Here is a 15,783-nt window from a genome sequence, read left to right on the forward strand (position 1 = left end):
TTAAAACAAGACCAGGCAAAAACTCTCCAAGAGCAGAGCGGCAGTTCACACCTCATCAGGGCATGTATGGGACAAACCCAGCCCAGTTTCACAGGAACAAAGGACACTGGCCTAGGCAGCAACAGAGGATATCTTGAACTCTCAAGTGAGTCACCCCCTTTCCTTTGGTCAGTTTGGGACTACGATGAGGTAATGCTCACCTGACTCTGAAGGGGGAGGGGCAAAACCAAGAGGGAAGAAAGAACATGATAAAAGCGAGAGACATTTGCCCTGCTCTTCCTCTCTCTTCCATCTACATCTACAAACAACACACCAAGTGACTGAAGCACTGATCAAAGGGGAGAACCTGGCTGAAGGGCAACCAGCCAGCCTGTAGTGAGAAGCATCTAAGTTTGTAAGGGCACTGAAAGTGTTTAGATCAGCTTAGAATGTGTTTTGCTTTCATTTCATTTGACCAAATCTGACATGTTATGCTTTGATTTATAATCACTTAAAATCTATCTTATAGTTAATAAATCTGTTTGTTTATTCTACCTGAAGCAGTGTGTTTGGTTTGAGGCATATCAGAGACTCCCCTTGAGATAACAAGACTGGTACATATCAATTTCTTTGTTAAATTGATGAACTCATATAAGCTTGCAGCATCTAGCGCACATAACTGGACACTGCAAGATGGAGGTTCCTAGGGTTGTGTCTGGGACCAGAGTTATTGGCTAGTGTCATTCAGTTGCAAGTAGCTGGGAGTGGCTTACATGCCAGAGGCTGTGCGTGAACAGCCCAGGAGTGGGGGTTCTGACAGTAGAGCAGGGTAAGGCTGGCTCCCAGAGTCAAGGATTGGAGTGACCTAGCAGATCACTGGTCCACACAACACCAGAGGGGAACGTCACACAGTCACTGCATTTTAAAATTAGCATTTGAAAACTCTGCTTCCTGTTTACTGGTGATACTTCTGCAGATTCATTTCTCAGGACATTTCAGCTAAATGGACCATGCTTTTGAAAACAAGGAAGCTGTGCAAAATCTAGATTTACCAAGCATCAGAATCTTGCAATCATTTTTTTTACTTTATTAAATCATTTTGGATGCTCAATATTTGTTTTTCAGTATACAGTATCTTATTAATTTTTTTTATCTTCATTAACAGTTACTGTACTGTTTCTTCAGAAAAGAGCCTGAAGTGGATGGACAATATGTATAGCAAATGTGCTGAAGGTCGAAACATGACTTCATCCATACCGAACTTGGAATCAAAATTTACATTGGTCGTTTTGGTATTACTGGCAGTTCTAATGGTTTTGATAGCTCTTATTACAGTGCTTGGAAATGGCTTGGTTGTCCTGGCTTTTTTGGTGAACAAAGATCTTCGGCATCGAAGTAATTATTTATTTCTTAATCTTGCTATTTCAGACTTTCTAGTCGGTAAGTTACGATAATGAAGCAAATGTAATATTCATTTTATAGTTTATGGCAAAGAAAGATTTATTTCATTATGTTGTTTCTCTTAAGCAAGTTTCCTGAACATATGCCTAAGATCAGATAATGGGACGGAAGCTGCATAAAGTACTTTAGGAGGCTATTAGTTCTCTGTATTAGAAAGAGAAACCAATCTTTTAGCAATGTGAAAGATGTTTGCTTCAGAAAAGAGAGCAACTATTCTATGTAGAATGGATGTGAAACCATTGCTGCTTAGGGATTATTGTTTGTAACTGGTTTTAATTAACCTCTATTCATCTTTAAAACTTGGAATTTTGCTTTTCATCATAGATTGTCAGATGGAGCACAGTATATATTAACCAATAGATCTTGTATATATTGCAAATTCCATTCAGTTTTTCTGTATTTGGTTGAAATTATCTAGTAGTCAAAAGTTTAAGAATTACTGGTTATTTTTTCCAGGAGTACATACGCTACATCATTCCATTTACTGAGTCAGCCAACTGACTAATGCTAGGCAGTTTTTGCAAGTATTCTACTGTTCATCTCTGTATCTGGCTGCAGGCTTAAGGACATATGAAAAGAATAAATAATCAATTATTAATCATTTCAGCGGGTTGATGCCACACACACACACACACACACACACACACACACACACACACACACACACACACACACACACTCTTTTAAAAAACTATGCTTGAAATAAATTAAAATTGATTGTTGGAATCCAAAATTATACCACTATAGCATTTAAACAAATATGTAGAAGAGTTATCATTGGTAGAAGAGAATTAAATCATTGTGAACGCAGAACAATAGTTTTTAACAAGAGTTAATATTTCAAGAATGTTACATATTTTTCGAAGACACAACTGAATTTTCTGTAATTAACATATTTACATCCTGCTTATTTTACTTAAGCAATAACACAAGATCAGCAATGAAGTTCTGGGTGATTATTGTGTGCCCCAGGTGGTATTCAGAGGCATGAGGCTGCAGACGTAGGGCTACAGCCACAAAAAGGATATAAGCTCCTCGCTGCAATGCCTGTCTTTAGGTGTCCTGCTGCCCACCGGATCTTCAGCCCCCAGTTAGGAGTCTAGGCTCCCTATACAATGCATGGGGTGAGACGGGTGCCTAGGAATGGGATTCTCAGAAGCCAGCACACTGAGCAAGAAACCACTTAAGCTAATGAGGAGTGAAATGCGGAAGAGAGGAGTGTGATTTAAATTCCATCCCTCGAAGGGGATAAGGCACCTAGGTCTGGATCAGAGGCGGGCACCTAACTCCACTTGAGATTCACAGCTGTGAATCCTTCCTGGAGTTAGGCACCTAAACAGGTCAGAGATTGAGAGAAACCTATCTCAGAATGCTCTATAGCCCAGTGGTTAGGGCACAGAAGCAGGAAACTGAGGTTCAAGTCCTTGCTCTGAATCAGGCAGCGTTCTGAGAATCAGATCTGAGTTGCAGTCTCCCATGAGTGATCTAACCACTGGCGTATTGTATATAATTGGGAGTGATAGTTCCTCCTCTGTTTTGGACAGGGCCTGATGCAGTAGGCTTGCTTGTAGGCAGCCTCTCACAATGCCTATTGGATCAGGCCCCATAGGTGAGGTAGGAAGGGGAATGCAGCTTCAGGATCCCAGGGAGGCTTAAGTGTGAGCTGGGCATCAGAACTTAGGTGACTTTGCACATGTGTACCAGTAGAAATGTAGGTGCCATGGGGACTTTGCTCATGGAAACTTAGGCACCTCAGGAATTTAGGCACCTAAAGTGGCAGTTAGGCACCTTAAATCCCTTTGTGGATCTAGACCAGAGGTTGGCAAACTTTTTGGCCCAAGGGCTACATCTGGGTATGGAAATTGTCGGGGGTCCATGAATGCTCATGAAAAAATTTGGGGTTGGGGCGTAGGAGGGGGGTGAGGGCTCTAGCTGGGCGTGTGGGCGCTGTGGTGGGGCCAAAAATGAGTAGTTCCGGGTGAGGGAGGGAGCTCTGGGCTGGGGCAGGGAATTGGGGTGCAGGGGGGAGGGGGATGGCTTTGGCCGGAGGTGCGGGCTCTGGGCTGGGGATGAGGGATTTGGGGTGTAGGAGGGTGCTCCAGGCTTGGACCAAGGGGTTCGGAGGGTGGAAGGGGGATCAGGGCTGGGACAGGGGGTTGGGGCACAGTGGGGGTGAGGGCTCTGGCTGGGGATGTGGGCTCTGGGGTGTGGCCAGAAATGAGGAGTTCAGGGTGCAGGAGAGGGCTCTGGGTTGGGGCAGGGGGCTGGGGTGTGGGAGAAGGATCAGGGATGCAGCAGGGGGTTGGGGCACAGGAGGGGGTCAGGGGTGCGGGCTCTGGGCTTACCTCAAGCAGCTCCTGGAAGCAGCAGCATGTCCCCACTCCAGCTCCTATGCGGAGGTGCAACTAGGCGGCTCTGCGCACTGCCTCGTCAGCAGGTGCCGCCCCTGCAGCTCCTACTGGCCGCAGTTCCTGGCCAATGGGAGCTGCAGGGGTAGTGCTTGGGGTGGGGGCAGTGCACGGAGCTCCCTGGATGCCCCTAAACACAAGACCCGGAGGGGGGACATGCTGCTGCTTCTGGGAGCCTCGGCACGCATGCACAGAGCAGCCTCCGACCCTGGTCCCTGGCTGGAGTGTGGGAGCAGGGCAAGCCCCAGACCCCGTTCCCCAGCAGGAGCTTGAGGGCCAGATTAAACTGGCTGGAGGGTTGGATGTGGCCCCCAGGCCATAGTTTGCCCACCCCAATCTAGATCCTAGTGCTCGAGTATACTGTACTGATGAGTAAGGGAGCACTAGGAATGCAAAGTGTCATATTGCTGTAATACATTTTAAAAGGAACTAGTCTTTGCTCCTCTGAGCAAAGGATTTGAAAACATGCTCAGAACAAAACAGCATTAATGTGGATAATTTAAATGTTAGGTTTATGACATACACAATATATACTCCTATAATATGCACTGTTCGGGAAGAGGGGCATTTTCAGTGCTGGGAATTAGCTGAAGAGCTCCCATGAAGGGGGTTCTGTTTCTGGTCCCACCCAGACTTCAGGCCCTGGAGCTATCAGGCTGAGAATGCTGTAGATAGTGTGTACTCAATCCACTGGAGAGAAGGGAACTCTTCTCAGCTTTCACCGTAACCCCACTGGCCATATAAGAAGCAGTGTTTGTAGACTCCAAAGGAATGGTGGCTGAGATGGGAGGTTTCAGAGATAAGAATGGGAGCGTGCTCATAAGTTGCACATAAGTATTTCAGAGGGATTTAATGAGGCTTTATGCTGAGCCTCTGCCAGGAGTGAATTTCATCCCCCAAAGAATAATATAGGATCAGTTCATGCCGTACAATTTGGCAGTGCTACCTATTACAAACAGTATACAAATTATATGAACTATGTATGTCAAAATGTGTTGCCAACATTATCCATGCACAGAATAGAGATTAATGGTGACAGACAGTCATTATTAATGTAAATTAATCAAATGGTTCTATATGCAAATTATTGAAGTTGACACGTACCAGCTGGATATTTATTAAGAGAGACTGTAAGGACCTTAATGTGAGTTGTGTGCAACTCACTGTTTCCAACAGTATTACCATGGTCTTGTATAGTAGCACATGCTACTTCAAGGCAACTTATTTAATTTACTATGTGGTGGCAGCGTCCTACCGAAATATTATCCTTCAGTAATGTGACACCCTGGCAGGTATTGCAGCAAATTTATATGAGTTGTAGAGGAACCTTATTAATATAAGACTTTGCAAGCATTGTCCAGTGGGATCACCACACGCACTGAAGTATAGTTATAGGGCAGGAGGCAGAGTCAAAATATTTCTTTTTCAATTAATTAGAAAGCCCCCTGATTTTTAAAAAAGTAGGAACCTAACGTTAGGTTCCTAAATCCATACAGCCATCTAAATAATTGTCCTAGTTTTCAGAAGTGCTGAGCACCCAGCAGCTCCTACTGAGGTCAATACTATTTTAGGTGAGTAGTTTATGTATGTGTAGGGTGATCTCAATGGGATTCACTTGGCCATTCAACTCTTTTAAAACTCAGACCACTTATTATCATGTCTAAATATTATACAGCAGCTTAACGTTGTAGTTATGTTCCTGAAAAATGTGACTTTAAGCGAAATGATGTTAAGTGAATCCAATTTCCCCATAAGAATTAATGTAAGTGAGGGGATTAGGTTCCAGGGAAATTTTTTTCACCAGACAAAAGACTATATTAAATATATATACACACACACACACACACAGACTAACAATTTAATACTGTACACAGCAATGATGATTGTGAAGCATGGTTGAGGTGGAGAAGTCAGAGGGTGGAAGAGGGTGGGATATTTCCCAGGGAATGACTTACTGCTAAATGATGAACTAGCACTTGGCTGAGCCCTCAAGGGTTAACACATTGTGGTTAATGTAGCCTCACACTCTACAAGGCAGCAGAAATGGAGGGAGGGGAGACAGCATGGCAGACAGAGACAGAGACACACACCCCGTGTATGTGAGAGAGATGTGCATTGCCCCTTTAAGTACGCTATCCCCACTCTAAGTACATTGCCTTTTTAAGTAAATCAGCAAGTTGAGACAGCAGCTGCTGCCAGCAAGCTCCCTCAGTCCTGACCCTGTTGTGTTCACCCCCTGCTCTGTGGAGATGGAGTAAGTGGGGGGCAAGAGCAGGGGGGAGGGGGACACCCTGACATTAGCCCACCTGTCCTCTTCCCCCTCTCCCCTCGCACAGCAAGCAGGAGGCTCCCGGGAGCAGCTCCAAGGCAGAGGCAGGAGCAGCACATGGCAGTGTGGGGAGGGACAGCTGAACTGCTGGCAGTTGATAGCCTGCTGGGCAGCTGCCACACAGGGAACCAAGCCCCCACCAACTAGCTCCAATGGGCTGCTCTTTCTGCAAGCAGTGGACAAAGCAGGCAGCTGCCATTTTTGAAACTTTTGGTTTAGGAGTTTAGAGAGGGCACCATATTTTGAGGTGTCATAAATGTCCTGATGGGGGCAGCTTGATTTTCAGCTAGTTCACAAGATAGCATTTTCTGCAGACCAGTGCTTTCCATTTTCCAGTGCAATCCAGAGTCATTAGTTCACTGAACCAGGAGAAGGAGAACCTCCTACTGAGACATCTATACCACTTCAAGCAGTGCCCAATGCAAGTTCCAAATATGTAGCACCTCTTTTCATCAGAGTTGTTGTCAGAGTTGTTGTCAGAGTGCTACCGGTGTGGTGCTCTGCTTTCTCCAATGTTGATATCACTTGGCTGCGTGCGTGTGTTCCCTCTGTGTGCTGCCCCAGCTCTGCGCAGATAGCTGACACAGCAGACCCAGCGAGAACCCCCAATAACCACAGAGTCTAGTAAGATGCAAAGTCACGTTGACTAGGTTTATTGCGACCTCGGACACAATGGCAGTTCCCTGTAGGTTTCTTAGCCTAATTCAGGGCATACTACGAGAAAGTGCCTCTTGGCAATGGACTCAGCTCAGTCAGTGGCGGGACTTTCCACTGCCCCCTCGGCTGGACAAAGACACCGCCCCAGGGATGCATTCTTATACACAGGTACAAACAAGTTACACATCACACCTGACGTATGAGGTGCAACCCCTCTACGCAGCAAGGTACAACCCCTCTACATAGTAAGGTGCCGCCTCTCACCTTGTACATGTTGGTTCGATCAAAACAACTCTATCCATCATATTACCCTTTTGCCCCTGTCATTGGGATGGGCCAGCCTGTTCTTTGTTATCTGTATGGAATGTGCAAGTATGTGAATGTTCTGATATCCAGTGTTCAGTACCTTTTAGGTACGTATCTTCTTGCAGCATCAGCCCTTTCCTTGCCAGCTTCTGTGAGCAGGGCCTGCCTCTGGCTCACAGCTTAACTTTGCTTTATGTTAGCAAAGTCTTGACCATTACTTTAGTTTAGGCCTTAGGCCTCATACCAGGCCTCTGAAAGCAAGGTTTATATCTTAGGGCCTCCTCTTACTACCCCACAATCAGATACTCTTTTCATCAGAGTATTTGTCATTCCACTTTAGCCTTTAAAACCTTGGGCATCAGTCCTGCATCCCTTTACCGATGGCCTTCCATCTAATTCTGGAACTGGCATAGAGGTGAAACCAAGAATGTCCATGTTGATATCCAGGGCATTGGACTCCAAATTGACCACCTTCCCATCTGTAGTTGCTGTTCCATATTTCAGGCCTTCTGCACAGACCTGGTCTTCTCAGTAGTTGACAGGTTTTTTTAGAGACTTTTGTTTCTAGGTCTAAGTAGAGAGCTCCAAGTCCCCTCAGGCTGCCTTAATGTTTCCTACTCTCCTTTCAAATTTCCTGTGGGCCTGAAATCTTCTGAGTCAGTATGAAGTGTTAGAAACAGACAACTCACATCTTGTGCGACCTGTTTGCTAACTAAGGATGAGAGATTGCAAATGAGGCCACCATTTTCAAACTTACAGGTATAAAGATAGGTTCTTAAATCCATATTGAGGCATCTAAATAAAAGAACCTGATTTTTCAGAGGTCCTAAACATCATCTAATCCCACTGTAGATGATGGGAAGTACAGGTGTTCATCATCTTTGAAAAGCAGACTTAAGTGCCTACATGTGATTTTAGGAACCTAAATTTAGGTTCAGCATGGGTGTTGACACTGCTTCATGTGTGTTCCAGTCTAATACCTTATCAGCTCAGTGCCAAAAAGGGGATTATGATCAGTGGAAAATGCTAGGCTGAGTATAGGAAACTATAGAATCTTTTTATCTTTTGTTGTTGGCTGCGTTCGCTGTTCCCAGCCAATGGGAGCTGTGGGAAGTGGTGGGCCACAAAGACGTGCTGACCGCCGCTTCCCGCAGCTCCCATTAGCTGGGAAAGGTGAACCATGGCCACTGGGAGCTGTGGGGGGCCTTGCCTGTGGACAGGTAATGTCAGCAAAATGTCTTGTGGCCCGCAATCAGATTACCCTGATGGGCCACAGGTTGCCCATCACTGGCTAGCTACTCTTTCCTTTAAGTTGTGATCCAAGTCTGGAAAATACTAATAATAAGCACTATATTATGTCTGCCAGAGAATTAACAGTGCATAAAAACATTGTGGAGAGCAAGTGTAAGGAACCCGTTAACTAATTTCATGAGAACGCAAGAACTTCAATCTGTAAATTCCAATCTGACATTTTTTTAACTGGGTACCACAAAAATTGTTCTGTGTTCTTGTGAGTACCATCTGCACTCCTGACTATAAAAACTTGATTGTTTATTTATGATTTTTCTCTATAGGTGCATTCTGTATCCCCCTGTATATCCCTTACGTCCTGACAGGCAAGTGGATGTTTGGAAGACTTCTCTGCAAACTCTGGCTAGTTGTAGACTATCTTATGTGCACAGCTTCAGCATTTAGCATTGTCCTTATCAGCTATGATCGGTTCCTGTCAGTTACCAAAGCAGTAAGTAGAACATTCATAGTTAGCTTTGCATGTCTCATGATGTTTAGATGTAATTGTGTATTTATGATAATACTTAACACTTATATAACACTTTTTATCCATAGATTGGAAGGTACTTTACAAAGGTGGATAAGCATTATCCAACAAAGAATTTAAGTGATTCATCCAAAGTCACACACAATTAGTAAATGGCAGAATTGGAAATAGATTTCCAGACTCCCAGGCCAGTGACTGGCTAATCTAAATTATAGGTGGCACATGTAATAATGCCTATAGTTAAGGTTGCCTGACATTATAAGATCCTATTTTCATGTAATTTATAACTTTGCCAAACTTTTACCATCCAGGCTGAAGTTTTCTGTGTTGGCTGTCTTCCCCAGGGTGAATTTTTTTTGCTGTTGTTGAAAGTTTCAGCTAACAGTTCAGCCATTTCTCAGAATAAGGTTAGGGACAATACTTTGTTTTGACAACGATAAAAAATTCTTGAGTATTTAATTGAGAAGCTCTAGATCCTCTGTTCATTGGAGCAGAGACTTGAAATTTGGTATGAGGGTTGCCGTGCTTTCAGGAGTGTGTTTTTTGCTATTCCTGTGAAAATTGGTCCAACTTAAGAGCCTCTGAAAATCTGTTTGCACAGGCTCGATAGAGAGTTGCTAGTTTGGCAACTAAATTCTCTGACAATTCTGTCTACAGTGAACATCTTGTAGGGGTGAAGCAGGTCTTCTACTGCAATTGCTGCATACGGATGCTGGGAGCTGCTGTGGCACTAGAGCTGAGAGTGGGGAGACTGTCTCTCCTGTGCTCTCAATGAGGAGGAGGAAGCTGCTTGCCTAGCAGGCAGACTTGTGGAAAATCAGGCCTGGAGCAGTGGCAAGTGGGGAGGCTGGGACAAGGGCGAGGGAGAAGTTGAGGATGGGAGATTGGGCTGGAATGAGGAGCTTGGGGAATGAAGACCTGAAAGAGGGTGGTGATGGAGAGACAGGGCCTGAGATGAGTGGAGGAACGGGGAAAGTGAGACAAGGAGCTAAATGGAGGGTCAGGTGAGATTGGTATTGGGAAATGGAGCCAAGCAAGAGGCTGGAGTGAGTGGAAGTGTTGGATGAGGATCTAAGGGAGGGCAGGAGGACTGAACCAAGGACAGACTGGAGCGGCCAAGGACAGAAGGGTCTGTAACCACCTTAGTACATCTACCACCTGGAATTAAGCCCATATTTCCTGAGTCCCAACATTTCTCTGTGGACAGCAAATGTCCGTGAAACCCACTGGCAAAGTGGATCTCACCTCCCTCTAGTGTCTGGTCCATATAGAGGATGACAGCCTAATACTGATATCACTTATTGTCAAGTATCAGAGGGGTAGCTGTGTTAGTCTGGTTCTGTAGAAGCAGCAAAGAATCCTGTGGCACCTTATAGACTAACAGATGTTTTGTAGCATGAGCTTTCGTGGGTGAACACCCACTTCTTCGGATGCAAGCAGTGGAAATTTCCAGGGGCAGGTGTGTATATATAAGCAAGCAAGAAGCAAGCTAGAGATAATGAGGTTAGATCTTGGTTAGGTTGCTTCTTGCTTGCTTATATATACACACCTGCCCCTGGAAATTTCCACTGCTTGCATCCGAAGAAGTGGGTGTTCACCCACGAAAGCTCATGCTACAAAACATCTGTTAGTCTATAAGGTGCCACAGGATTCTTTGCTGCATCACTTATTGTGTTAGCTTAAGGGGCTGTGTGCTTTGGATCTAAAGGTTCCAACCCTTTTGATGACCCATGTGGGTGTCAATATAATGCCCCATGATGGAATTCTGGTTTTTTTTTTCAGTTTGCTTTTTTAAAAACCTATGAAATTGCACACAAACCCCCTATATTTAATGAGCATTAAAGTTGCAGAATCTAGCCCTCAAAGTTAGGAGAAATGCATGTGTGTATATGCATTATGACACAATCTTTAATTATATGATCACAGGCTATTTTTTCTTCTGGATCTGTGCCTCATTCAATGCACAGTATGGCTGTTGCTCAGAAAAGGAATCAGGGTTGTGTAGTGAAGGAGGCTGTCTGCAGGACCTCTGTCTCCTTTGTTGCAGAAGTTGGAAGGTGTGTACTATTTGCAGATCTGGGACAGGTGGGTGTAGGCCTGCCCAAAACCAAAGGCCCACACCCTCTGCTAAGAGGGAGGATTGGAAGGTGTATCGTGGATGGGGCAGGTGATGGCAGGAATAGAAAGGAGGATCTCCCAGTTAAGGCAGTTGAATGCTGTCCTGGGAATGTGGATTCTATCCCTGCCTCTGCCACAGAGCTCATATGTGATACTAGGCAAGTCGCTTACACCAGACTTTTCATAGGTGGTCACTTAACTGTGTATTCTGTGTCCCAAATTGAGACACCTGGGGTCTGATTTGCAGAGTCCTGAGCACTCGCAGCTATAGTTGAAGTCAATGCGAGCTGTACTTTGAACAGATAAAGTATTATAAAATGGACGGTTCTCTGAAAAAAACAAAACAAAACAGTCCATAGGCATTTTGGACTGAGCACCCAAAACTGGATGCTTTTGCCATTGTCTCTGTGCCTCAGCTCCCCATCTGTAAAAAAGGAATAATAATAATACCATCTCACTTCGCAGGTGAAGCACTCAGATACTACTATAGTGATTAGCACCACAGACAAGCCCATAAGGAAATTACTAATTCTGTCTTCAGAGCAGGGTTTGAATAATGTGCAGTAAATATTATCTGGGGCCAGTCACTGAAAAATGAGCAAAAAAACCCCAAATATTGAAAGCTGCTCATTCAGGAAGTATCATACATCCTGTGCACTGAGTGAGTTGGGGTCTTGTGGAAAAAATAGTATGAGATAATGTAATTAAAGACTATGTCATAGTGCTTACACGCAAGGGATCTGAACTGAGGTTGCACTGGCAACTTTTTTTTGCTGCTGGATACTTAAAAAAAATAAAATCTGGTAAGGCATAAAAACCTAAACAACTAAAGGAATCTGAGCGCCATTTAAATGATAAAGAAAACACCATAACACAACATCTAAACGACTGAATTTCCTTCCTTTAAGAAATATAAGGGGATCTGGGGGGGGATACATTTTATTTTGTGGCAAAGAAAAACAAATATTCACATTTAGATACTGTCTAGTGCTTGGAAGCAGTCATGGTTACATTTCTATTACAGTGGGAGTAACCACCCCCACCCCCAACTCTTAGTTCACCTCTGAGATTCAATGTTTTCATGAATCAGAAGCTGACTCCTTGTTATTTCCTTATTGTAGTGGTGATGCCATCAAACCATTTCCTATTATTCATTCATTCCAGTGAATGGTGTATCCATCTCAAATGTTTCCCCCCCCAAATCTCAAGCATACAGTATGCTATAGTGCTTGAGCTCAAGATTAATAAAGTTTTTCAGGGCTTTATATAAACACAGATGTTCTGGACATCTGGAGACCTACAGTACAAATATTATTCTTAATTTCCCAGAAAGTACTTACAATTTTACAAAGTACTTACACTAGTTATAAAAAGAACACAATGTGTGACTGACATGGAGTCTTTTAATTTTACTTCTAGGTGACATATAGGAATCAACAGGGAATGATGTCAAAGACTGTTGTTAAGATGGTGGCAGTCTGGGTTTTTGCATTCTTAATCTATGGCCCCGCAATCCTCATTTGGGATCATGTGGCTGGCTACAGCATCATACACGATGGAGAATGCAATGCTGAATTCTACTACAACTGGTACTTTCTCCTGTGTGCTTCAACCTTTGAATTCTTCACACCTTGTATCTCTGTGGCCTATTTCAACATGCACATCTACCGGGATATACAAAAACGCAAGAGAAACAGGCTCCAGAGCACAGTCAACATCAGCAAACAGGTGTCTGTACCTCCAACAGGAAACAATGTCTTGATGGCTGACCATTGCTCTTTGAAGGAAGACGTTTCTTCTCCTGATTCAGAAACAGAGGACAGTCTTTCTACTTCCAGGACACAGGTGCAGTCAGCGGTGACTGACGGTTCACATCAGTCCAGAGGCTATTCCATAACCCCTGACAATGATCAGTCAGTAGCCCTGAGAGCGAAGACCAGGTCAAAATTGAACAGGGACAAAAAAATTGCTAAGTCACTTGCCATAATTGTCTGTGTCTTTGCCATTTGCTGGGCACCATATTCATTACTTATGATAATTCGCGCAGCCTGCTGTGGAGAGTGTGTCAACGACGTCTTGTATGAAATAACATTTTGGCTTTTGTGGCTTAATTCCTCTGTAAATCCTTTCCTCTACCCTCTCTGCCATGTTAGGTTTCGGAAGGCTTTCATGAAAATATTGTGCCCAAAAAGGTTTGTGATATAGCCACCAGCCCTGTCAGTCTCTTCTTAGCAGGGCCGGCTCCAGACCCCAGCGCGCCAAGCACGCGCTTGGGGCGGTGTCCTGCGGGAGGGCGGCAGGCGGCTCTGGTGGACCTCCCGCAGGCATGCCTGCGGAAGGTCCGCTGCTCCTGTGGCTCTGGTGGACGTCTGCAGGAGGTCCACCGGAGCCGCGGGACCGGCGACCGGCAGAGCGCCCCCCGCAGCGTGCCGCCCTGCTTGGGGCGGCGGAAATCCTAGAGCCGCCCCTGCTTCTTAGAGAGCCAGACTAGAAGACTTACAACAGAAGCTCCTCCACCTTATTTTCGTTAAGCTTGTTCTGATCTCCTCTTCAATAATATAGTAGATATGTTTGTTTCATAGATGGCATTAGACAAGGATGCAATATGTAAATTTGCCAATAGTTTGATAATTTTCAATGCATTAGTTTCCTTTTCTCTTCATAGTACCATGTAAAATTCAACAGCAACTTTTGCCTGATTGTGCACTATCCCTTTAATTTATGAATTTTATTCACAGGCACAGAGCAGGATCCCTTTCTTTTATTAATACTGTTTATTTAAAATTGGGACAACACAAGGCATATATTTTCAAAGGCCGCTACAAAAGTGTCCCTGGGAAAAAGACTGTAGAAGCAAAATTAAAGCAGGGCAAATGTTTTAGTCAGGTTTAAGGATAGAGTGAAGTATAACCCTAACCCTAATAACGCGAGAGTTGTAAGAGATGCTGCTTCACGCCTCACTTCTCACCTCTCTTTCGTTGATAAGAATGGAATGCTGATTTAAGCAGGAACCTTGAGATAAGGTAGTGTCTGGAGGGAGTTTGTATAAACAAAGGATAACCGTTAGCTGCTTGATGTATGTAACGGGAAGGTATAAATGCTTGTCTTATGCTACTTGTACAGTGAAGATCTGCCTAAGGTCAGGGGGGCCCCCTGTCCAACCACAGGCTTCCCTTGCAATTGCTCTCAATAAACTGTCTCTGACTTGTTGCTAATAAACGCAGAGTGAGGACTGGTTTTCTTTCACAATTTGGTGCCATGACTTGGATGGCAACACCCGGCTGATACAGTGGCAATCACTTTGAACCCCAAGGCACCAGACAAGAGGTAAGAGACCTTTTGAAATCTCTAGTGGGGTTCGGAGGAGGACTGCCTGTGGGGCCATCTTGGGTTCATGCCATGTGAACTTATTGATTTTGCAACAAGGACAGATGCAAAGCGGTGCTGAGGAGATTGCCGCGTCAAATAAGGGAAAGGTTATGATAAGTCCAGACGTAAGGAATTAAGGTTATGGTTAAATGAGATGTATCCAGGTATGGAGGAAATGAATAAGACTGAGTGAATGAGTGAAGAATGAATGCTGCTGACCAGGTCTAAGACTTAAGCTGACTCTAGCCGCCTCAGGGCTACCCCAGGCGGGAGTTCTGAAAGCAAGGGGAGTCAGCCGAACCTTGTGACCCAGCGGAAGATTTTCCTTTGCCAAGTCTGCTGACCAGGTCTGGGACTTAAGCTGCTGAGCGGTGGAACCTCGTGACCCAGTAGACCCTTTCCTCGGAGTGTGAGAGAGCAAAAGTCTTCCCTTATTCGCTGACCAGGTCTGGGTCTTAAACTGACTCCAGCTTCCCCAGGGCTACCCCATGTGGCAGTTCTGAAAGCAAGGGGAGTCAGCGGAACCCCATGATCCAGTGAACTTTCCCTGAGTGCCTGAAAAATGGGTAGTGGTCAGTCTAACAATATTCCCACAGTGCCAAAAGGCACCCCTGTGTACTACATGTACGTGCATTATGGTCCTAGGACTTGTAAGTATCTAGACAACTGGAATTTGTACATCCATGATAATCCATCTAAACAGTTTCCACTAGAAGGTACCTTCGATTTAGATAAGATCATACATCTTAGAGGAGCTCTTGAATCACCAAAAATCCCTGACATACAGTGGGAACAATTTGTCTATTGGTAGGAGGAAGCCACAAAGAGACTCCATGAGTCTCAAGTGCGGAGTCTAAAGGACTCCCAGGAAAAGTTAAAAACCCAAGTGCAAGATTTAAAAACTAAATGCCACACATCTGGATGTCCCCTTACCCAAACTACCTTATCAAATCCCTCTACCTCATCGACCCCCTCAGCTCCTTTGTATCCCCAATTAGTAAAGACTGGAAGCGAGGAGGAGACAGCCGAGGACATTGTGGATTTTTTCAACAGTGCTTCTCAGCGGGCTGTGCCTCCAGCAGTATGCAGGCAGCAGCCACTGCCAGCCCTCCCCCAGTACCTCAGGGCAGCAGAAGCTATGCCTTCTGAAGCGGTAGCGCCATCATCACCACCACACATGTCGGCTGATCAGGCCGTTCATCCCGGAAAGGAAACTTCCCCTCCACCGCCCTATTCACTTCAGCACCTACACATTTTGGGTACAATATAACTAATAAGTTTTGATTGTACAAGGAATGAAGGATACAATCCATCATTGGGATGTGCCTAATTAGCACCACTCCCAGAGAACTAATTTAGCCTAATGATATAGGATTGTA

At 44.7% G+C, this 15,783-nt stretch overlaps 1 protein-coding gene across 2 annotated transcripts; it reads left to right on the plus strand.

Annotated features, from left to right (window-relative positions):
* The first annotated feature begins 893 nt into the window (after nucleotides 1-893).
* HRH4 (histamine receptor H4) lies at nucleotides 894-13,278 on the plus strand. 2 transcript variants are annotated; one of them, XM_039525744.1, is made up of 3 exons: nucleotides 894-1,419; nucleotides 8,715-8,881; nucleotides 12,455-13,278. In XM_039525744.1, the coding sequence occupies exons 1-3, from the start codon at nucleotides 1,083-1,085 to the stop codon at nucleotides 13,238-13,240; spliced, it is 1,290 nt and encodes a 429-aa protein (XP_039381678.1). In that variant the 5' UTR covers nucleotides 894-1,082; the 3' UTR covers nucleotides 13,241-13,278. The 2 variants fall into 2 exon arrangements, with proteins under 2 accessions (XP_039381678.1, XP_039381680.1); XM_039525746.1 differs by having other exon boundaries at nucleotides 894-1,374.
* The last annotated feature ends 2,505 nt before the right edge of the window (nucleotides 13,279-15,783 follow it).

Source organism: Mauremys reevesii, linkage group 2, assembly GCF_016161935.1.
Source record: "Mauremys reevesii isolate NIE-2019 linkage group 2, ASM1616193v1, whole genome shotgun sequence".
Lineage (NCBI taxonomy): Eukaryota > Metazoa > Chordata > Testudines > Geoemydidae > Mauremys > Mauremys reevesii.